The sequence below is a fragment of the Xiphophorus couchianus genome, chromosome 8 (genome assembly GCF_001444195.1).
Source record: "Xiphophorus couchianus chromosome 8, X_couchianus-1.0, whole genome shotgun sequence".
Taxonomy (NCBI): Eukaryota; Metazoa; Chordata; class Actinopteri; order Cyprinodontiformes; family Poeciliidae; genus Xiphophorus; species Xiphophorus couchianus.
The window spans coordinates 16,806,850-16,830,231 of NC_040235.1; the positions used below are offsets into that span (position 1 = coordinate 16,806,850).

Below are 23,382 nucleotides of genomic sequence, written 5' to 3' on the forward strand. Positions count from 1 at the left end.
AGTTAGCTGTGTGTGGACTCCAAATATGGCTGGAGTGTGACTGTTTGAGGTTGTAATGACTGCGCTGAAGTGAGAACCCTGCACAGGGCCCCTCTCAGAAGGTACACACCTCAGCTCTGCCTTTCCTCTGCAGATGGACTCACAATGAACTCTTAGTTTCACCTCAACCTTGATGTCGCAGGACCTTTAGAAACACAAAAACATGAGTACGTTTCTTAACTGTGCATAAAAGTTTTTTTTAACAGTTTAAGGAATATTTGAGATTCTGTAAATAAAGCTAAGTATTTACACTGCATTACCTTGCAAAGGTATTAATAGCCCTTAAATTTGTTCAAATTCTTTCACAATACAGACACAAACAGTTTTAGGGGGATTTTGTTTGTTACAGACCAAAACAAAGTAATGCACAACTGTAATGTTAATTTAAATGTTAAAATGATACATTATTTATTTTTCAAATAAGAAAGGAATCTGACAGGTGTTTTGTGTATTTATTTTCAGATACCTTTACTAATTAAAATTCAGTGCAACCAATTGCCATCAAAAGGTACCTAAAATGCAGATATAACTTACTTATGTGCAGTTTAATGTTAGTATACAAATATGTGTTATGTGGAGACATAAGTGGTTTGTTACAGAACATTAGTAAATAAACAGCATCTTGAGAACCAATGAACACAACAGACAAGGTAGGGATAAGATTGAGGGAATGTTTAAAGTATTGTTAATAATATAGCACAAGGATCCTCAAACTGAGGCCTCAAGGGCCAGTGTCCTGCAACCTTTCAGTGTATCCCTGTTTCAACACACCTCAATCACGTAGCTTAATTACCTTCTCAGTGCAGTCAAGTTCTCCAGAGTGCTGCTAATGACCTGATTATTTGACTCAGGTGTGGTGAAGCAGAGTCAAACATAAAACCTGCAGGACACCAGACCTTGAGGCCTGGATTTGAGGATCTCTTGTCTAGGCTAGCACTTCACTTGTTGAATTGTTGAAAGGAAAGTACATGAAGTCTGTGTTGCAGCGTTTGTTTAACAGTGTAGGGGACGACTAACATGTGGGAGAAGGTGATCTGGTCAGGTGAGACCAAGATTTAAATTTTGAGCATATAAACAAAATGTGTCACCGAAAACCCACCCCCTAACTCATTATGAAACAGGGTTTTGTGCATCATCCTGCTATGGTTAGGATTTTTTTCAGGAGGAAAGATGCAAGATTTGATGTATAGAGCTAAAAAAATAGGGCAATCCTGACAAAAAACACCAAAAAGCTGAAAAAGATTAAAGATGAAGGTGGTCATTTTTCTTTGAGAAAGACATCGACTCCAAGCATACAGGACAGAAGCTCTTGAGGACTGGACTTGGTAATCTCTGTTTTAGATCAAACATTATTCTTGTGCTAGAATGACCAAGACCCAAACTGAGTTAAGAATGTGAGGCAATGCTTAAAAATCAGTGTTAACAGGTGCTCTCTATTCAGTCTGGCTCACTTTTCCTTCCACGTCACCATTATTTACTGCTTTGTGTTGGTCTATCACATGACATAGCAATAAAAAAAACAAAACATTAAACACATGTTATCTGTTTTGCAACTTATCTTACAGGTCCTCCAGATGTGGAGCAAACTTGTGAGCCAAGTGTACGCACATGGAGCCCAAATGCAGGAACTGACCAGGGTGTTGTTGGCCTATCAGAGTGTCCTCCACAGGGTTGTATGCTTCAGTTGGAGTTCCAACACCCAGTGGTTCCCAATTCGCTGACTGTATGGGTGACATTTTTCAGTCCTGAAGAGAGCGCTCTGCCTGCTATCCATGACATCTTGCTTTTGACTGTGAGTGGAAACAACATTTCGCTGGGGCCCAGTAATGTCTTCTGTGACACTCCATTGACTCTGAAACTGGACGTGGAAGAAGAGGTGTATGGTGTACAGTTTTACACAATGGAGCAACACCTAGAGATTGACGCAACTTTATTGACATCCAAGCCAGACTGCAAAGTTTGCAGGCATTGCAAACCACTTCATTACAATCTGTTGCGCCAACCACCCTTCACACATGCCCCGAAAGGCCTGCAACTGATTGAACCTATCCGCCGATATACAGACAGGTGAGTTTGAGTGGTGAATTGCAGTCAGTGATGACAGACTGAATGTTGCCTGCATATTCTGTATTATTTTGTTTGCCAGGGTTTACAAATAACTTAATATATTAAGCCATTTTTTTTTTTTCTATAACAGCTGTTTTTCCTCATTGTTTTCTATTAAAAGCTTAGAATGGCTGAGTGTTTATGATTTCGCTCCTGGCTTTAGTGTAGGGTAATTTTAGACATGTCAGTAAAAGGCGTTTATTTATCTGTGGAAAATATCCACTAAAATATGCTCATGTAATAGCAGACATCCTTTTCAATACCCTCTGGAACACATGTAAGCCACCACTGCTTCTGAGCTTTCAGATCTGTTTTCCCAACATTTGTTTCCTAAGTCACAGGTCAGTTGTCGCCCACATTTGTGTTTTTTCCTATGTTCCATGAAGCAAGGGCAAACAGATGACTTGTTGAAGGTATTATCTGCACACTGTGGTGAGAATTTAGTGCTTTTCTTTCATGGAATGTGCTGACTTGACAAAAATTGTGCTATACATGGCGCTGCTGCGTGTCATACCATCTTGCTGTCGTGCTATCAGTGAGATTCACATGAGAAGGAAAGTGCTAGATAAAACACAAAAGGGGTGGGTATGCACGTTATGCAAGATGAAGTGATGAAATCTAAGTTTCAAAAGTGCAGAACTTCCTGGTTGAATGGTAGTATCTGTGGAAGGTTGCCTCTAGTAAGGATGTATTTATTTGGAGGTTTTGGCACACTTTGCTGACTGTTGATGTACTGTAGGTAGTTTTACTACTGTGGTACATTTCACTAGCTGTGGTCACATTCCAGTGGTAGTGGTCAGTGGAAATGGCTGTATATTTTTTTCTTATGAGACCATGTGGGATCTTGTCTGTTAAGCTCCAAGCTCTGTAGTAAATAAGTATAGCTGTATTAGATATGAAGTTTCCTTTACACATTTCTTACAAAATAAAGAATGTAGTACAGCACTTTGAAGAAGTATTTATATCCCTTGAAGTACTACAAAGAACTCCAGTGTCCTATATTCTAACATTTTGTGATTGTGTTGTGAGACCAACACAAACTAACACAGCCCTTTGAAGTATGAGGAAGAGGAATCATGCATTTCACAATGTTTTTTTTTCTTTCAAATAAATATTAGAAAATATAGAGACATGCATTTCTGTTCAGCTTCTCTAAATCAATACATTGTAGAATTGCCTTTTGGTATGAGAACAGCTGCACATCTTCTGCCGTATGTTCTTGGAAGCCATTGTGAAGGAGCTCAGGGTTTGTCAGATAGGATAGATGGCATTGGTGAACAGTGATTCGTTAGGTCTTACCACAGATTCTCAGGTGGATTTATGCCTTTACTTAGAATGGTCACTTCTAACACATAAATATGCTTTAATGTAAACATTTCCACTGTAGCTCTACATTATGTCCTACAGAAAGGCAAGTCTTGTCCCCAATTTTCTTCCAGCATTCAGTTTTGGTTTAGTTTGACCAGTGCATTTTCTGTAACTTTGTATGGTTTTTCTACTTGCCACTTCTTCGTAAACACCAGATTCTCAAAACTGAGGTGTGACTCTTTTTGAGGTACTAGGGCACAGGTGTCAAACTCCAGTCCTCAAGGGCCGCTGTCCTGCAGTTTTTAGATGTGCCACAGGTACAAAACACTTGAATGAAATGGCTTAATGACCTCCTCCTTGTGTAGATCAGTTCTCCAGAGCCTTAATTACCTAATTATTCTATTCAGGTGTGGTGCAGCAGAAGCACATCTAAAAGTTGCAGGACAGCGGCCCTTGAGGACTGGAGTTTGACATCCCTGTACTAGGGGGTTCTTAGCTGCTTCTTTTATCAATGCTTTCCTTACCCAGTCTGTCGGTTTAGGTGGAAAATCATGTCTTGGTAGGTGTGCTGTTGTGCCTCACTCACTGTTTCCCTTTTGGGGTGATGATAAATTATTTATTGATTGATCTGTTAGACGTTTAAAGCTTATAGCTTAACTCTACTTTAAATGTCTCCACATTTTAAATATCTCCCTAGCCTGTCTAGTGTATCCCTTGGTCTTTGTGATACTGTTCACTACCTTTACCAACAAGCCTCAGGAGTGCATATACAAAAATCGCACATACAAGTATGCTTATGTAAGAATGAGTTGACTTCATCCAACAATAACATCCAAAAACATCCAACAATAACTGTGCAAGGTGTCTGGCTTAGTGATCAACTCAAGCACCCAGATAAAACCCAGGTCTTGTGATAGCATTTAAATTTACAAGCACATTCCCCATCTGAATTCTGACTTTTAAACCTCTTAGCTATGAAGCAATAGTGCCAACTTTGACTTCACAGTGCAACTCAGCTCTTTTTTTGAATAAAAGTGTTTTATTCAGATCACAGAGTAAAGGGAAATCAAACTTTAACACGCTGTATTTTACCTAACTCTTCTCAACCACATGTTTATTTTTAGCAAATGATGGGCGTAGCCGGTGAGAAATTTCTTAAAGACATATTTAGGACTTATCTATCATCTGGGTCCAGCTTCTGAAAATTTTTCGGTTGACCACACAGAAAGTTAATTCTTCCTGCAAAATGTTTCCCTGGGATTCGAAACAGTGGATGAGGGGTGAGGGGAATTGACCTCTTGCTGTCAAGCCATTGGCCTTCATCTAAGCCGGAGCAAACAACAGGAGGAACGGCTAACATCTTGGCTCCTTTGGCCCCATCAAGGAGTGGTGGTTTGTTTGGAATGGCCAACGGCTGGGAGGTCAGGGTGACAGAGTAAATTATGGTGCAGAGTTTGAAGGGAGACGCTGAGTGGGTGGTTGTATCAGTTGGGGGTAAATTATTGCTTGGCTTGGGAAGGGGATATGGGTGAATGGCAATGGGTGATGAAGGAGACATAAGGGGGTCAAGAAAGTATAAGGAGAGAGACCTCCCAGGCAAAAAAAGGACACAGGACAGCTCCTACACCTTCACATCTACTGCACACTCTGTCTATATTAGGACTCCATCCTGGTTATGCTCAAATCTTTCACATAATGTGCCCCATCCATCAATTTTGAGACTGAATGTCTTTTCTTAAAACTAGATCTGGTGACTTTAGGGGAAAAGACTTTGAACAATTGATCAGTATGCCTTCCCCTTATTTTGTCCTAATGGTGGGATTGTGGCAGGAGCTATGTCTAAAAATTTGTTCTTGAAGTTTTTAAAACTCTGGTCACCCTTTTAATTTATTTTTCAAGCCTTCTAATTCTATTCATTAGATCACAATTTCTGTCAACCTGCTTAGGGTAAAAATGTGAGGAAACATGTAGATAGCTTATGGGAAAGCAAAATTGGAGTCCCTTTATTGTTGGCTTTAAATTCCACCTGCCACCATGTAAATGTAAGTGATTTTTTTCATTTGTACTGGCTAAGCTGAGGTAAAACCCAGCCATTAGCAGGAACCTGAAAATTCTGCTGACTATTAAGAGAGAACCTTCACCTGTTGCTTCCGCTGCATCATCAATAGATTTGATTGTTTGGCTTATTTTAAAAGCCCATACAATTTTCAAAATAGATCATGCATATCTCATTTGTATGCACTTATTGTAATTCAATCATATTGCTAAGAATTATGCCTTTCTTAATTGTAACTATAATGAATGGACAGCAAGCAGAGCCAGAACTTGCAGAATCTGATCATAATACCCCGTGAAATTAAAAGAAACCACTGGTATCATTTTCCATCCTCCTTTATATAGAGATATTGATTTTGCTTAAATGGTATCTTTCTCGTGTATCAGGCTTCTGTAGAATAAAGTAAACAGTATAACTATGTTTATTATAAATCATATCATGGGCTACATAGATGATAATTAGAACATCTTTGGATTTCAAAGATATTATTATTAGCATCAGTAAGCAAACTTGTCAGAAGGACGTAGACATGAGGTTACTAATTATTCAGGGCTCAGGAAAGATAAATATTTTTCAGAAAACAGTGTGTTTCTGTCACAAAAAATAGCGTTGTTTATTTCGACCCTACGCCATTTACTCTCTCTACTCTCACAATTGTCTTTTATACCAGTTTGCCTCTTGATAAATTATACTGATTATGCATGAATTTGTACCAGCCCTGGGGACATTTTGCACCCACAAGACAACTGATGATTTAAAGCAATGTTTTATTATGTACTCATAGTTTATGGTAATAAAATTGGGGTTGGTGACTCAGAGGATTTTATGTATCAGCAAGTGCCTCTCCAAGTTTTCTTTTTTTGGTTTCATCATGAGTCCTAACCTGTCATATTTCACAGGTACTGACCATCTCTTATGTGCTCAATCCAAATGAATGCTAAAAGTTAGGCAAAACAAATGACCTCCAGTTAAACATGAAATTGGAAAATTCTTCTGGGTTTTCCTACTTGTTAATCAAAATATTTAATTACCAGTGACAGTTACACTGATGCCCTGTGGTGTAGTACATAGAAATAAAATGGTTCATTTACAATCTAAAGTTATATAAAATACTATACACTCCTGTTATAATGCCAGATCTTTGTGATAAACCATATTATCAGCTATTGTTCAGAATTAACCAACATATTCAAACTCAGGTTGTGCAGGATTAAACTCATTACTTTTGATTAATCCCAGTCCAACAGCAAAATTTAAGAAGCTGCCAGGTTCTGTGCAGTGCATGTGAAAACAATATTGTAGCTTCTTCACATATCTGGGCAATTGCACAGGGTGGAAGCTGGAAGCTGGAAGCTTTTGCTAGTGAAGAAATATAGCCAAATCCCAAAAAATTTTGCTACACTCCATTTGAAGTCTCTAAAATATGTTTTGGTCCTGTGAGTTAGTTCATTCTTTTTGCAAAAGGTATGCACATTACCATAGAACTCTACACCTACAGGAAAACATGTTTGTCAAATTATCATGCTTTGAAACTGGTTTTCTTGAGTCTGAAGGGTGGGGCTTGTCAATTTGAAGAGAATTACGAACTGTTCTAAAAACTGTTGGGATAAAACCTTCAGACATCTGCTAAAAAAACTGAAGATGAAGCGAAATATCATAACTCAGTATAGCACTGACACATTTATTAAAAATAACCAAAGAATGACTTAAGATTACAGTTTTGCAATGGCCCAGCCAGAGTTTGCAGTAGACTTGAGTTCAATTCACAATCTGTTTGATGATCTGAAGAGGCCTGTGCACAGGCAATCTTTGCAATCTGACAAATGTAGATTGTTTTTAAGCAAATACTGAATACATGGACCCACCACAGCAAACTCCCAATAGCTGAAAGTCATGAAAAATACCATATGATGATAGTATAATATGCACAGTGGAAACCATCTTAGCACTACCACAGAAATTAGTATCTAGAGTTTTCCGTATTTCCACTTTTGAGGGTACAGCTAATCAGTACCAAAGAACATCCATGGTCCTCATGGATTGGCTGCCTTCCTAGAGCTTTTCTCCCTCCAACACACCTGATTTAATTTGAATGGTCATTAAGAAACTTCTGGAGAACTTGGTGACAGACTGAGGGAACAAAGTTAATCAGTGGAATCAAGTGTGTCGAGGAAGCTCCCAAAGAACAAGGATTGGAAAAAAAACTAGTGATGAAATTTGTTGTGATCATATGTAATATACAGTAAGTATTGTCCTTTTATAGCATATCAGATGTGTATGTCACATTTAACTACATATATAAACAGACACTTTATTCATGCTATGTTTAAAATAATGTGATCTTGATGCTATTCAAAAATGATATCAAATCATTATATTTAGCTGATGTTTATTAATGCCTATGCATATATAACTGGTGTATGGACCTCTATGGAAAGATGAACTCATAGAGCTCTGTTACATCTGTTCCATTTCTGCTTTTTCATTCTTCTCTGCTGAAAGTAGCAACACTTTACATCACCAGTTGCAGTTGGGTCAGAGGGAACCAAGCATGCACCTAATTGAAAACAGGTTGAATCACACATTGAGTAGTTGTCTCACTCTGAGGACCAGCACTTTGACCCTTCCCAAAACGGGGGCAGTATGACACACAGTCATGGGGTATATGATCAGTGCACTTCAAAACATGGAAATCCTGGAGATAAGGTTGAGTAGATGTTTTTGTGAACTATACTGGTTACTTTGTTATGGCATTCCATGTATTCCTTTCCTACCCGTTTCTAACACCCTGCTGTGGGATACGGAATTGCTTTTGGGGCCTCTTTGCACAGCCTGCATCTGGGATCTTGCCTAGTGTGGTATATTTGGGCCTCTATTGCTCTGGTCCTTAATATCTGCTCCTGCGCTGTCGTGATCTGTTCTTTTGCATTGTTCTTCAGACCTGTCGTATCTTGTGATTGGCCACTTCTGTTAGATTGAGCTGTGAGTACTCTCACAGAGCCGAGTAGGGATCTCAAGTTTAACAGATGGTCCAGTGTAGTATTGTTGTGAAAGAGTGCATGTCAGAATACTATTGAGCAAGTGTGTGTGAGATTTAAACACACATGCCTCGCATTATTGTTCATTCACATAGATATGTGCGCTCAGCTCATTCTCACTGTGTGCACACATTGGTTACTGCACGCTCAAGTTGGTAGCATTAACGATGGCAGAAAGAGAAAAAGAAACAGGTTGAAGCTTCAGCATTATTTTACACTTGTAGACCAAAAAGGCAGTACAGCATCATGTAACATGAGCTACTGAATCAACACTGAAGTGCTTTGAACAAATTAAAATCATTAAATGTAATAAATATGAAAGCAACGTATACATAAGGAATGATCTCATGTTAAGCCACTTCCATATGTCCTGGTTAAAAAATGATTTACTTTTAACAGCTGTTAATCTAAAAATATGGAATGTGTGAAGAAGTTATGCAGACTTTGAGGACTGACTTTTGGTTTTCCAATTTTTCTCAGTTGCTTTGGTGCATTACTCACTTCACTATTAACATTTGCACAACTGTTCATGCATTTATTAAAACAGTTAGTGCAAACTCCAAAACCTAGTTAATCTGCAAAAGTGATTCAGTTGTTCAGAATCGATAGCTCATTCCTCAAAAACAAGTGTTCATGTTAATGAAAGTGCTTTTACATGTTTATGTAAAAAAAAAAAAAAAAAGACAAAAATTTTTTTATCTCCTATGTTTTGCTTTTTTATCTTCACACAAAGAAGATAAGATAGTCAGGGAATGTTTTACTGTCACCTGGAATTACATGAGCTACAACTGCTGAACATGATAGAAGTTTTAAAAGAAACTTCAAAAGTAAAAAAAATACTTTTAAATGAAACTGAAAAAACTGACCCAGTAGCCAGAAACTATTGTCAATAACCTAAATACAACAATTTTAAATTTGTTCTTCAACAAAACAGAAGTAATTATGTGTTCTTGTACAAAAAACTGAGATGAGAAATTTTAGGTTTCACATATTGTTATGTACATGAGGTTTTGTAGGAAATCTTTTGTTCTGCTTGTGTTTGAGAGGGTTCTGCTTTTCTAAAAATCAAAAATGCTGAGGGCTCATCAAAGTTTATGACTTTCCTGTACACCACTCAAACACTTCCTTGGTTTAACTGCTGACTTTGGCTTAGAGTTTGATGAGTCAGAGTGACTTGGCATCAGTATTTGCTCCTGGTGGTAAATTGCATTTACACTGAGGATTATATAGCTGTATTGGGAATAGTGGTTTAAACTTATGTTTATTTGTTAAGGTCTGGGGACAAGAGTTGGCTGACGTTCTTTTGTCTATATTATCCATTACCGCATTTGAGGGTGTGTGTTTGTGTTTTTCTACTAGGAACATACTACATATCCTAATGATACATGCAATGATATTCCTTTGAGGATTTTAGTATTTTTGGCTAATTGTCACTGCATCAATGACATTGATGATGGAATTGTAAAATTAAGTCAATGATACTTGATGGTCCACATGAAGTAATGTATGACAAGCCCAATGGACTCATTTACCTCATTTACTGATGTCTTCCCCACCCATTTACCAGTGTTTAAAACACACATAACAGATAATAGCTGTGATTATAACAGTTCATTATGACCCTTTCCTTCCATGCACTAAATAACATAAAATCACACTTTTTGTCTCAATTTCTCCATAGTGCCAACTTAGTCTAGCTAAAAAAATGTGTTACAGGAACTACTTGTATTTTTGTCCTTGTATTTTTATTTATATATATAAAAAAATGGATCAGTACTCTATTTGCCGTTGCTCTTATAACCTAATACACTTTGATAAGTGAGCAAAAGAAAAATGGGTTGTATCTTGGGACATGCAGTTTTTTCAGCATGTGACCAGTAGAGTCTAAGATAGTTGATACACATTTCTCTTTGTTGGCTGAAGTTATAACATGAAGAAATCTCACTATCAGTTAGAGCATCTGTGCTATTATCTGATTTTTTCCCCCCACTAGATTTATTTTTGATTACTTGGAAATATGAATTTTCTGTGATTTTAGTTGTCACTTTCTGTGTAGAGATGTGGTACTGCATGTCCCATACACCTACCAGATACAGACAGTCTCCCATGTGGGCATGAGTGAGCCCTCTCCGCCTCTGGTGCATGAACTTGGGGGTCCCTATTGTGGAGATGGACGAATCCAGAGGTAAGGACTTGTGTAAAAGATATAATATATTAAAGGGATTGTTAATTGAAATGATACATAAAAATCGAATTTATAACATGTTAAGCACAGTTTCTATTTTATTTTAGTTTCAAGGGAGAAGAATGTGATGATATGAACTCTGTGAATTCGGACGGCTGTTCCAGTCAGTGCAAGGAAGAGCCCTTTTTTAATTGTGTTGGTAAGTCTTATGAACTAAGTTGTTTTAAAATTTAACATTTGCAATGATGCTGTTGCAAATAATGGTAAATAGCTATATTTCCACCCAAATGTCATTAAAATTTTGAGCAAACTTTTCAAATGTTGCAAAAAAGGAAGAAAATGTAAATTAGGCATGTGTCCATCTGCTGGTTTTGAAGCAAATCAACCTGGCAAGGCAAAGAGTGATTTTATCAGATATTTATGTTAGGCATTACTATAACCATCATTGGTCTAAAAAAGAAATCTAAAATTATTTACATCCCTGCTGGCATTTGCACAATCCTTTGCATTATTTTTATTCATTTTAAAAGGCATTTCTGCTGTTGATACACATCTGCTTTTCTGTACTGCACTAATATACTTTGTTGTTAATAGTCTGTTTTCCTTTTATTGTTCAGCTCACAGTCACATTACATATATTAAAAAAACAAAAAACATCACCCTACTCAGTTGCACATCCCTTGCTCAGTATTTGTATGGTACACTATATTATTATTATTGTTGTTAATTGTGGGTTTTTAAAACAAATATTTTTAACACTGATATTTTCTGTGAAGTTATCTTGATGCTGCTGGTAAACCTGAATTTCCCCACATTTTGACAATAAAGGCTATTGTTGATTTTACTGCTAATGCCACTGTTTTTTCAAAGTTTACATTTAGTCAAATCTGGCTTAGCTTAAATACTTAACTAAACTAACAGCCAATCATGTTTAATGCAATATTGTGTCTATAGTTTGATTTTCAGCTTGTAACCGCCCTACTCCCTCCTACTGGAGGTCTTTCCTTCTTGTTGATGCACTCAGTCACCTTCCCACTCTATTATCTGTTTATTGTATCCCTCTTCAAATCCAAATACAATATCAATGCATCTTTCCTTTCCTGAACTTGTTACTCCTCTTTCTTCAGCTCACACATTGCCCTTTGTTCCTGCACTTTTCATCAGACACTATTTGAACTTCCTCTTGTCTCGCTCTCTCTTCTTGCCTACTTATTTGCCTGTTTCTGCTTAGTGAGTGGCAGAAAGCTCTTCTATATGCCCCCTCAGTAGCCCCTCGTTTCAACGTTGCCAGAGCACAAAACTGACTTGAGCTTTTGGCCGTGCTGGAGATGGCTGGAATTTCAAGGAGGAGGACCCGGCCAACTTGGCACTGAATACCGCCTTTCCCCCTAACTGGAACCCCACCGGCTGACGCTGCTTTAGCTTAGACCACTGGGGCCCAGGCAACCTTCCTGCTTCACTCCCCTTTCCTCCAATACACAGGCTTTCAGTTCCAGACCCTAACTCCGGGTGGGATGTCTGGAAAAAATACTGCTGTATCTTTCTTTTGCTTCTTGACTTTGTCTGCACTGCTTCTTCCCTCCTCCTCTTGTGTTGGTCTTTCATGATTTCATTTACGTATGCTCTCCCTTACATTCTTCTTTGCTCCCTTTTCAAGACCCTAACATACACTTGGATTCCCTGGTACATCCAAATTCACGTTCCCATCCTCTTCTCTTCATCTTCCTTTTTGATAAAGCAATACCACAGGTGATGCGTTTTTAGGTTTTTGTGTTACTGCTCTGTGTGGTCACACATAAGACTTGAAAAGGGATAGAAGATGACCAGTAAACTTACCTTAGAATGTCAAAGCTGTGAATTCTGGAAATGTTGAAGTTGCAAACTTTTGTTGAAAATCATGGAAATTGATTTGAATGTTGAGGAATTACAGAAATGTATTTATTTTTTAATTGTCATATCCATCCACAAATATAAACCTTTGTTTTCTTCCATACGCAGACATCAAATAATAGCATATATGAAATGTATTTACCCAATAATGTAATTCAGTTTCCTTTATGTAGCCCCAAAATTCAAATATGCGCCTTTAATGTGGTCTTACTTGTAAAGGGTTCTAGAAGTATCTGCATGTGACTAACAACCAAAAGTGTAACATAAAGTGACCTATAATGTGGCCATACACAAAAGTATGCTATAAATTTTACTATCTTCATCCACTATATAAAACAGGACCACCATACTTTATTCATGTGGTGGTACATAATATTCCACAAAATGTTCTTCATTTCTTCATGTTTAGACAAATAAAAATATTTGTTTTTAAATACAGACATACATGGTAAGATACGTAGCAGTGCAATAGTGTTAACATAAATGCTAAAAACATTTGAAAATAGGTAAAAAAAAAAAAAAAGAAGGCAGGAAATGATAAGGTCTGGAGTTGGTTTTTGCAGGTTTGTTTTGACAAAGAAAGTGGCTGACAAAAAAATTCCTTATAGGTACTGTTAAAAATGGTATTTACAATTAAAAACATGTTTTAAATGTACATTTTCTGTATCCTTCTCAGAGGAGCCAAGCATGTGCTACTACTACGATGGCGATGGGGTGTGCGAGGACTTCGAGCGAGAAACGGGTGTGAGAGACTGTGGCCTCTATACACCCAATGGTTTCTTAGACCAGTGGGCTTCCCATGTTGATGTCTCCCATGAAGAAAAGCCTTATTGCTCTGGGGATGTGGCAGCTGGGTATCCTGCTGTTACTAAGGTCAGTTCATACAGAAAAATGTGCAAGATTAAATTCTTTATCAATGTCACATTACCTCAGTGTAATGAACATTCTCAACAACATACAAGTGGTCAAGGTAATGCATCATAAAATAAGCTACAATCAATTAAAAACTGTTCTAGGACAAAGTAAAACAATTGTTAAAATACAGAACTTTTTTTTTTTCATCTAACAAAAGGGCAGCACCTCCTATAATGGCTGCAAGCACCCATCTACCTTTGTCTGTGGATGGGCAGTACAGAAACATTTTTTTTTTCACTACTGCACAATGACAGTAGAGACTGATTATGATTCTGAGGTCATCTGGCCTTACAATGTTCAAGCATTTTTTCTATGTCACACAATAACACACATAACACAAAGGGAAGTGACGTGCCTCCACATCTTAAAATTGAGTAAATTGATTTCATGAACAGTGTAAAAAAAAAAACAAATAAAAACTTTTTTCTTTCCTAGATTCCTTTCTTGACATCTATTGTGGTGTGTGGTTGATCACTTTTCTTTTTAATTTAATATCCACATCCCCATCTGCATTGATCTTACACAATATTTTCATTTGGAGAGAAAAAGTACCCTTTTCTTTGTATCTGACATCTACCTGCTACATTCTTCACAGGATCTGTGGAAATAGTTTTGCTCTAGCGGGTGGTAATTTCTCATAACTAAACTAACCTGAAAATCGACTATACTTCAAAAAATGAATCTATTCCATTAGAAAACGTGAATCAACAGAACAACTATTTGATAGCTACATGCAGTTTACAACGCATTGATTTATTGTTACAACTTGTCAAATGCAGCTGTGGAGCTACATGTCATTTAATGCAAAATTTCAAGCAACTTTAAATTTCTCTTGTTTGATGTACTTCCTTTTTCAAGTCTAAAGTTGCATCTGTCCCAAATTATGTAGTTGATCTAATTCTTAATTAAAACAGATACAAATAATGGAAATATATGTGATTAAAACCAAGTAATCTAGAGGAGAATAAGCAAAATAAATGTGATCTACAGTTTTATTGAGAATATGAAGTGCTATGCCAGAGTTGTGCCTGCCAAAACAGTTTTGCTGTGCTGATGTAAACAGTTTATTTTAATTAGTTTGAAAGCAGTTAGCATGGTGGGACTAAACGACTGGCTGCATTGAGTTGGGGTCATCAAAATAAAATGGTAAGAAGTGAGATTTAATGGCCATGGCTGAGGTTATTTTCTAAATTGTATTTCTTTTATGCAATATATTAATCTAAATAGACTTTTTTACATATGTGATGTTTTTACTCAGACATAAGTCTTCAGATAACTTTATTGGTCATCCAGCTCCATCTGGTAAACATGTGACCAAGATATTGGTGCCCTTCTACCGAAAGTTAGTAAAACTGTTCTCTCAAAACGTACGTCGTTGCCAAACATATCTATCTCTTTTCTATTTGATAAGTGCCTTTTTTCAAATGGGTTTCTTTTGTGAGTGCAGTCATCTGAACTGCTTTGCACCGTATTGCAGATTAGATCAGCCTTTCTCATGACATAAAGATGTCTGGGTTAAACTCTGCACTGTGGTCAATAGAGAATAACATTCCAACTGTTTTTTTGTGGTGTTGCTATGAGTAAAAATAACTTTATCATAACAACAGCACATTTTCTACACACACGAGGTAAATCCCTAATAAGCATTGTAAGGAAAATTGGACCTAGTATTAAACCCCAAGGTACACAACTTTGTGAACTAGATTAACAGTTTGGTGATGCAGCAGACATCACCATATGCATAAGCAGTTCAATGCTGTGGACTTTGCCAAATTTTATCTCTCTAAGGGAATGAGTACCTACACCCAAAATATAACATTTTGTGGCCAAGTACCTTAGATAACATTAAAATATGAAGCTACAGATGCTAATAAATTAAAAGCCGTGTGGGAGCCGAAAAAGTTGGCTATCTGAAAAAAGCTGACATCTTCCTAAGAATTGAGCAAAGACTGCAGGAGTGCTAAAAAAAAGAAAGCCCTTACAAATAACGTTTTTAATTCTTTTTATAGAGTCATGAAAATATCTGTACATGAGTCAAAGTCTATTTGTGAATTAAGACAAAATAATGATCAGAAAACCTGGACAAGTAATATTAAAGCCTGCTTTATAGGCTTCATTCTTTGGTAATCAAGCTTGTACCATTACATAGTCATACAGAAACATGTGTGCAAGCATGCATACAGTCCCTGTGCTGCCTCCATACAGGTTTATAAGGTAAATCCATATAGGACTGAAATGTACTATTTTTGTCGCTCTAAAACAGTACATAATGTTTCTCCACTACTTTTCTGCAGCATGCTTTAGGGGAATTACAGTTGAGATCTGGCCCTCACAATTTACTTTGGTGTTTTTATAATTATTTGCATGTGTGTGGGCACGTTTTCTCATATTCTTGGGTTCATCAGTCAATAGTACGCTATGCTTGTGGGGTACAACAGTTTATTAGGACTAAAATGTCCCCTAAATGTTAAAAGGTTGTTTATGGGTTATTAGGATTTAGGATTTAGGGTTGCTCTTGTTAAATGGTTGGTAAAGAGCTTGATCACGCATAACAAGCGTAGACAAAAGTAAAAGAATGAATAGTGCAAAAACCTTACTTTTACATATGTGTGTTGAGGAGCTTGTGAAAGTGGGGAGTCTGCATTTGCATTCAAACACCAAGATTAAACATCAAACCGAGTGATTTCTCCAGAGAATGCTACTGCCCTCACAGTCTCTCAATGGAGCTTTAATTATACATTAGCAACAGAAGGGATAAGCCTTAAGTGCTGTCACACAAAAGGCAAGTCATATGTAAAATTAAACTACCTTGGAATTTCAAATAAACATATGAGAGGCACAATAGGGAGTGGGATAGCTAGACATTATCATTAACTGGCCTAGTTATGTTTCAAATTGCAAAAGCATTAATGGTTTGTATTCAAGACAGAATAAATAAACTTCTTAGGAGCTGCTGTAGGGAAATGTTTTTCTATACTATTTCTCCTCCAGCTAGATATTCAGGTACATGAATGAGATTCGTGCACACAACTTGAATCACACACTAAAATGAGAAGGAGAGAGAGAAATACTAACAAACACAGAAGCTTAAACAGTAACTGAAATTATGCTTCAAGAGGGCAACAAGGTCAGCTTTTCTGGCACTTGCTCTCCTTCCTAACATTCCCTACAAACCACAAAATCCTTATCAACCGTTTAGCACTGACATAAGCATGTGGTTAGATTAAAAAGAGACCTCTGACATTGTGTCTTTATGTCTTTTTCACTATAGAATATTGTAAAAATACAATAATTAAAAAAACACGTACTCTGCTTGTAGTGAGACATTATTGATTAATATACAAAGTTTTTACAATGTTTTGTTGAACACAAATGTCATTAAGGACCCATTTTGTTGACATTGCACACACTTCAGTCCTTACGTGAAAGCTACTTATGTTTTTCCTGATGAGACTGACAGACAAACTGCACCTAGTCATCAACTTGAAAAGATCAGTTTCCACAGTTTGCCACTGAGGTTGTCTATCATCCGCTTTAGCACAATGAGACGGTGAGCTTTGATAAGTAAGGGTGGCTGTGGGTGCAAGGACATTACCTCACACACCGGGAGCTTACCAGCGTTCCAGTAAACCATAGGATGGTGCTTGGAAACTCATACTTTCTTCTCTCTGTTTCTCTTTTCTTCTTGCCACAAATGTCTCACAGATGCTCACAACTGTTTACCGAGTGCAGGCTCTAAATGTGTATGTACGCTTTCATCAGACAAAGAATGAGAACTAGCAAAGAGGAAAAGAAAAAATATATATTTGAAAGTAATACGGTGTACTTTCAATTACTAAATAATCATTCTAATTTGGCTTTTCACCAACGTAATTTGAAGTTAATGCTAAATTATGAAAAGCTCGGTGTTTTCTTCAGTTTCCATACTGTGAAACTAGACGTACATCAGTCAAGGTTTTGTGACCACTATTCAATATCAAATTTTTGTAAAGCTGAATTCTCTTTAAGAAATGTTATTGACACTCTGTCGATACTGGGAGTGCTAATTCTGGCTTTTACTATTACTGTAAAATAAATTATTGATTAGCATTGCTAATTCTTAAATTTAGTTTCTTTGTGTATTCCCTAGGTAATATAGTCCCAAATCTTAAATCCGACATTTCAAAAAGACTGGTAATGTTCCCAAATCAAACACGTGTCATGGCACACAGAGCTAAAAGCTCCAGTGGAAAATAAAACAACAAACAAACAGAACAACAATGAGCAACTTCCTGGCATTTATTGAAGTCAGCTCTGGATCAATAAGCTTGTCAGTTAGGTGAATCATTCCCAAGATCATTTAGTGGCTGCTGTGTTCCAGAAACTAGCATAGTACTTCAACTTAATAGTTGTGACATAACCAAATCAGAAATTAGGCAATAAATAAACAATGAAAGATTACTTTATCTATGCTTCAGATTGAGTAGCTATGGAAAATCAATACCAGGTAATATTTTAGGTGAGCTAATCTTTGTCTCTAATTTATGGACCAATATCTCATTTCTGGAGTTAGACAATTCTTGTATAGAAAATTTTCTTATAATTTTCTGCTTTAAAAGACTTTCAACACATTTGGACCGTCTCTGAAGAAGTATCTGTGAGATTATTGACTTGCATCCTAAAAAGGTGCTTTCCAAAGTCTGAAGATGTTTGAGTAAAAATTTAAACCAAAAAGGGTGTTTCATGCTCGCAAAATATGTATGTTTAAATTCTGGCTTTTACTTGGTTGCATACGTGGAAACTGTAGACACCCAATAGAGAGAGTCTGCTGGTGAGGTGCATTACACAGTAGAAGGGTTATTGACATAATTTCTCTGCCTTTGCTAACAGCTCCCTTCTGTGTTTCCTGCTTTTTAAGTTTATTGTTTCACTTTATGTTGTTAGGGAGTCTTTTTACAGTACAGACATAACTTTAGGGCAGTGAATCTGACAGTTGCACTCTCGCTTTCTCTTTATCCCATTCGGTTTCCCCTTGGCTTAAGACGCTTTAGTCTCCTTTTATCTGAAGTGGTGATTTACAAACACCAGTTTGTGTCTGCCGAACTCCAGTTGACAACCCAGCTGGTAAATATTAAGACCATGTGTGTAACTATGTGCAAGGGAGTGTGTTTGTGTGTGTTTTGAAGCTTAGTTGCTCACCTTCTGTCTAATGTAATTGTGAATGTTTGTTGGTTTTTTCTTTTTAAAAAGAAAAGTGAGAACTTGTCTATTCAAAACAGATTTAAACTTTAACTTCTTAGGTCAAATTGTAACCTCAGAGCGTCCATAGTAAATAAACAGTTATGTTTTTCAGTAATGCTTGTCCAACAAATTAATAAATCTTTGGGTACCTCATGGGTTTTACACATTTTTTATTTTCACCATTTAACCAAAGCCAGCCATGTTCTGAGGATCTTAAATCCTTGTGTGAATGGATTCAAGATGTATCAGGAATGGTCTTCTTCAGACCATCTTCAGTGGCGGTCTCGGACACACTTGTAAAAATACAAGAAACACTGAGAAAAAGCTGATTTAAAATGTATATTTTTGATTGTTTTCTATTGAAGTGCCACCTGCTGATATAAGGTGACTCTCCGTAAGCATCTCCCTCACCTGAACAGCATTGTCAAAATCAAATATCCATCTTTTTGGTACATTGAATTAAAAATAAGTTTGTCATTTCCCAAGGTGCTCACTTGCAATTTTAACAATTATTTGTGGTTCCACTGTTTTACGGAGCAATTAGTCATTCTTTCTTGGTCAAATTTTACTTGGAATCAAAAAGACCAGGCCAGGTGGCTTCGTTGCCCTTCCCAATAACAGTACTATTCTTTATAGTAATGAACTGTGATGTTTTGACTAAATGTTGCTGAAACGGTACTCATATTTTTGCCACTTTTGTTAAGTTAAAGTATCCTTTCTGTATTGATAATGGAAGTCATATGTTGTACATTTTCAAAATCTGTGTAAAATGACCCCATTTTGCTATATACGCTATGCCAAACAGAATGCTGTAAATGAACTGAGACTCATACTCCTCTCTTCTCGGCAAGAATCAATGAATCTTTTTACTGTCCATTGGGACTTAGTATTGAGCATGCACTCTGCTCCTTGGAAAACACCTGATCATAGTGCACCCTTAATTGTGTTTTATTATTTTCTCTTCCCATCGTCAATAAATTTATACTTAAAAATGTATAAGCTAATGAATGGTAAATGGACTGTTCTTGAATAGAGCTTCATCTAGTACAGAAGACTCAAAGGCTGCTTACACTATATTCAGTCATTCACACATTCACATGATCATGGTGGTGAGCTACATTGTAGCCAGAGCTGCCCTGAGGCAGAATGACAGCTGCCATACATTTGCATGAACCTAAATAAACTTAAATAATGAACCTAAATTGTGGTCAAAATTTCATACTATCTTTTCCCTTTTTCATTGTCCTTTTCTCTTTTTCATTTTAGGTTCAATTAAATATTGCTCCTTTGATGCCAGCATTGCTTTGAAGGACATAATTTTTAACAATTTGAAACCGATCTTTAAATTCAAACCATACATTAGTCATTCATAAATATTCACAGACATAATAACACAAACGGTTTCTCAAAAAAATAACTGATGGCCAATTCTCAATCAATAGCACTGGGCTAGTGAATGTCAAACATGTCACTAGCCCACCCCAACAAGATATTGGAATTCCAAATCCGGCTGGTTCTGGTTTGGATTTTCCAGTTTTGTTGATGCTGTTTTTTCTTATACCTCTTATTTATCCCGAAGTGAAAAAGTAAGTGTACTTGCTACTTCCAAAAAATAAGGCCTATAAGAGAAATTCCATAATTTCCTAAACAATGTCTCCTACAGTTAGCTTTCACATGGCCTTTTTTGACCCCACTCTTTGTAAAAGTTTATTGATGAACAAATAAAGCTTCAATGAAAGTAAGTACCTAAGTGCTTGACGGATGGAAAGTTGTCTTGCCATCAACACCCTTCCTCCCACTTTTAACACTGGCACCCAATCAATGACAAATTTATTCAGATTACTGTGATTCTGCACTCACATGGGGGATGGTGGAGTGGTGGGATGAAAGGAAGCGTAATGAGCCACGGGTCACACGCGAATTGCCTCCCATTGGTGTGATGCTTTGTAAAGAGGGGGATGTTTGCCTGTGGACAGGAAATTATGTGAGGAGGAGGGGTGCTGAGAAAGGTCTAGCTGGTTCCACCTGTGTTTATATGTACAAATCGTCCCCTTGTCCCAGAGAGATTTTCTCCATCTGCCCTGCTAGTGAAGTTTTAGCATTGGAAAAAGGTCATCCACAAGCAAAAAAAAAGTTTTAAGAAAATTTAATGTATCCATCTGGAGTGACAGAGCTGAAGTGTCAAAACTCTCCCCAAATGGGGCAAGAAAAGCCATTCCTGGCAACTAATCTAGTGGGGTGGGGTGTTGATGTTTTTTGTTTTCAACTGCATTTCTGATTTTTGCCACTTCAGCTCTGAGCGGAAAGGTCATGTCAACAGATTCAAAGGACAGATATACTGACTTATAGCTGGTCTGGCCAGTTTTCTACGGTGGCAGGATCTTGCAGAAGCCTCTCTAGCAAAACTCTCATGTTACTGGTGTCTCATTTCACCAGCTCAGGGCAGAAGCCGAAACTCATTGTCCTTGGTGTGTGTCCTTTCTTCTCTTTATCTTTGTTTATCCATTGCGCAATAATCTTTTACAATCTGTATATATGTTTTTTGTCCCTCTGCTACCTAATTCTGACCTTCCCACATTTCATGTACTTCACACTTTTCTATTTTTAAGCATTTTGCATTGGTAATGGTAAAGAGTTACCACAAATCCAAAGTAAGGATACCAGGATTTTTCTCTTGCCTTTGTTATCTACCCAAATAATGTGATGCCTTCAAAACTGTTGTGAAATAATCAAAATTTTCTCTTTCTTAAATGCAACTCACCAGTTCAGCCAAAACATTTTACTTTGACTTCGGACCTTTCAACATGGAGGGCTCTTTGGCAGTTAGTTTATGTCTTTCAAGAGTATTTCATACATCTTAAAGATATTATAGGCTTTGATTTATTAAAAACTAAAATGATTTATTAAAAGTAAATCATTTTTGATATCCTTTTTCAGATGTTTATATCTCTCCCTCACCCATATACCCGTAACCTGACTTTCTGCATTCAATAAAAATTTAAGTTGATACTGCTCTGATTAGGAAAATATGACATAAAAAAGATTGCTATGGGTAAAGTTTGTTATTTAATGGTTAAGATGAGAGCCAAATGCAGAGAGCAGAGGTAGGCAGGTGAAAATAGAAAGCATTTACTAAACAAATTAGGAAAATCAAAAACAAGAAATCCTAAGTGGAACACAAGTAAACAGGATACATGGAACTTGGTTGAGCTAGACTGATGTGCATTAACGATCTGACTGGGGGAGTTTGATAACATAACAATTTTAAGAGCATGATGACATGAATCTAATGAAATAATCTTTATTTCATGCAGACATGTCTGTCCAAGGTCTTTGACTTATCTGATGGAGTCTCCCAGTATGCATGGTTCCCTTGTCAAGAGGCTTACAGACAAAGATCGGAATATTCTACATACTGGCTGAAGGTAAGAAAAATACTAAATATATTCTCAAGTGAGGAAGGGAAACTTCTTGTGCGATACGTGATATGGATTGAGTTTTATTTCTTAGTATAATTAGTGTTATTCTACCTTGAAATAAAAAAAATAGCATGTCAGAAAACTCCAGAGAAAATCAAGTTTTAAATTCTGTTAAAATTGCCAGGTTTCAAATGAAAAAAGATCCCACTAGCATTGTCAAACATTCAATTTTTGGACTTACTTTGTTTCAGTGTATGGATTTGGGAAGCTAGAGTTTCATATGTAGCAATTCTTCTGAAACTCCAATCTTCAGTTTATACAAAGCCAATTTCAAAAGCCCTTACAATTCATTTTGTTTGTAAGAGATATGGAAAAGGAATGAGAAGCATTTTATAGCGTCCATAAACCAAACTGACATTTTTGTGGAATTGGGGCTGGCATTTTTTGGCACACCACATGAGATGTAGACAGTCCTGTGGGTCACATTGTTCTTTGATTTTGAAATGCCAGTAACCAAATACAAACTCTGAACCAATGTTACGTCATACCATTTGTGTTTGTATTAGTTAAGGCTAGCAAAAGTGACTTGATGAGGGACTCTTCCCACATGACAAATTCCAATACCTGATTTTGAGGAAGGACCGAGGGCTAAAATGTTGATTCAATAAAGTTAAGACATACATATGGAGAAGGAGCACAATATTTTGTTGACAGTCGTTTCAAACCAGCGTCAGTAATGTCAGTTAACAGACTGCAGCAATGTATTTTTTCATAGCAAACCTGGGTGCTAGTAGCCTGGCCATTGCCTTCATACACAAGTCTGTTTGGTTCTCATTTTCTTTCAGTGGTGCATCTGGGATTTGTTCCATTATGGTTGATTTCTCAGGATGCATTTCATATGTCATAGCCCTACTCCCCATCTAGTTGTTTATGCAATTTTCAATGAGTTTCATATCATAGGTCCCTTCACGATCAAAACGTAGTGCATTATATACGTCATGGCCAAGCAACTGGGTAAAATTAGATCCAATTGTTTAAAACGTCAACAAAGTCCACACCATCAGAGCAAGCAATCGTTTCTCAATAGCAGTACATGGCAAACTGTAGATCAAGCGGCTTGTTATTAACAGACTTTATTTCATCGTTTATTGTTATGTGGTTGGAAAAGCAGCACTGAAAAATAAAACAAAAAACTACTTGGTAAGT

General features: G+C 36.9%; 1 protein-coding gene across 1 annotated transcript in view; it reads left to right on the forward strand.

Annotated features, from left to right (window-relative positions):
- Positions 1-23,382, forward strand: part of pappaa (pregnancy-associated plasma protein A, pappalysin 1a) — a 97,540-nt gene that overhangs the window by 30,418 nt on the left and 43,740 nt on the right. The window contains exons 7-11 of the mRNA XM_028025768.1: positions 1,605-2,106; positions 10,604-10,732; positions 10,840-10,931; positions 13,299-13,495; positions 22,072-22,182. Coding sequence (XP_027881569.1) covers positions 1,605-2,106; positions 10,604-10,732; positions 10,840-10,931; positions 13,299-13,495; positions 22,072-22,182 — 1,031 coding nt within the window. The remainder of the gene's footprint in view (positions 1-1,604; positions 2,107-10,603; positions 10,733-10,839; positions 10,932-13,298; positions 13,496-22,071; positions 22,183-23,382) is intronic.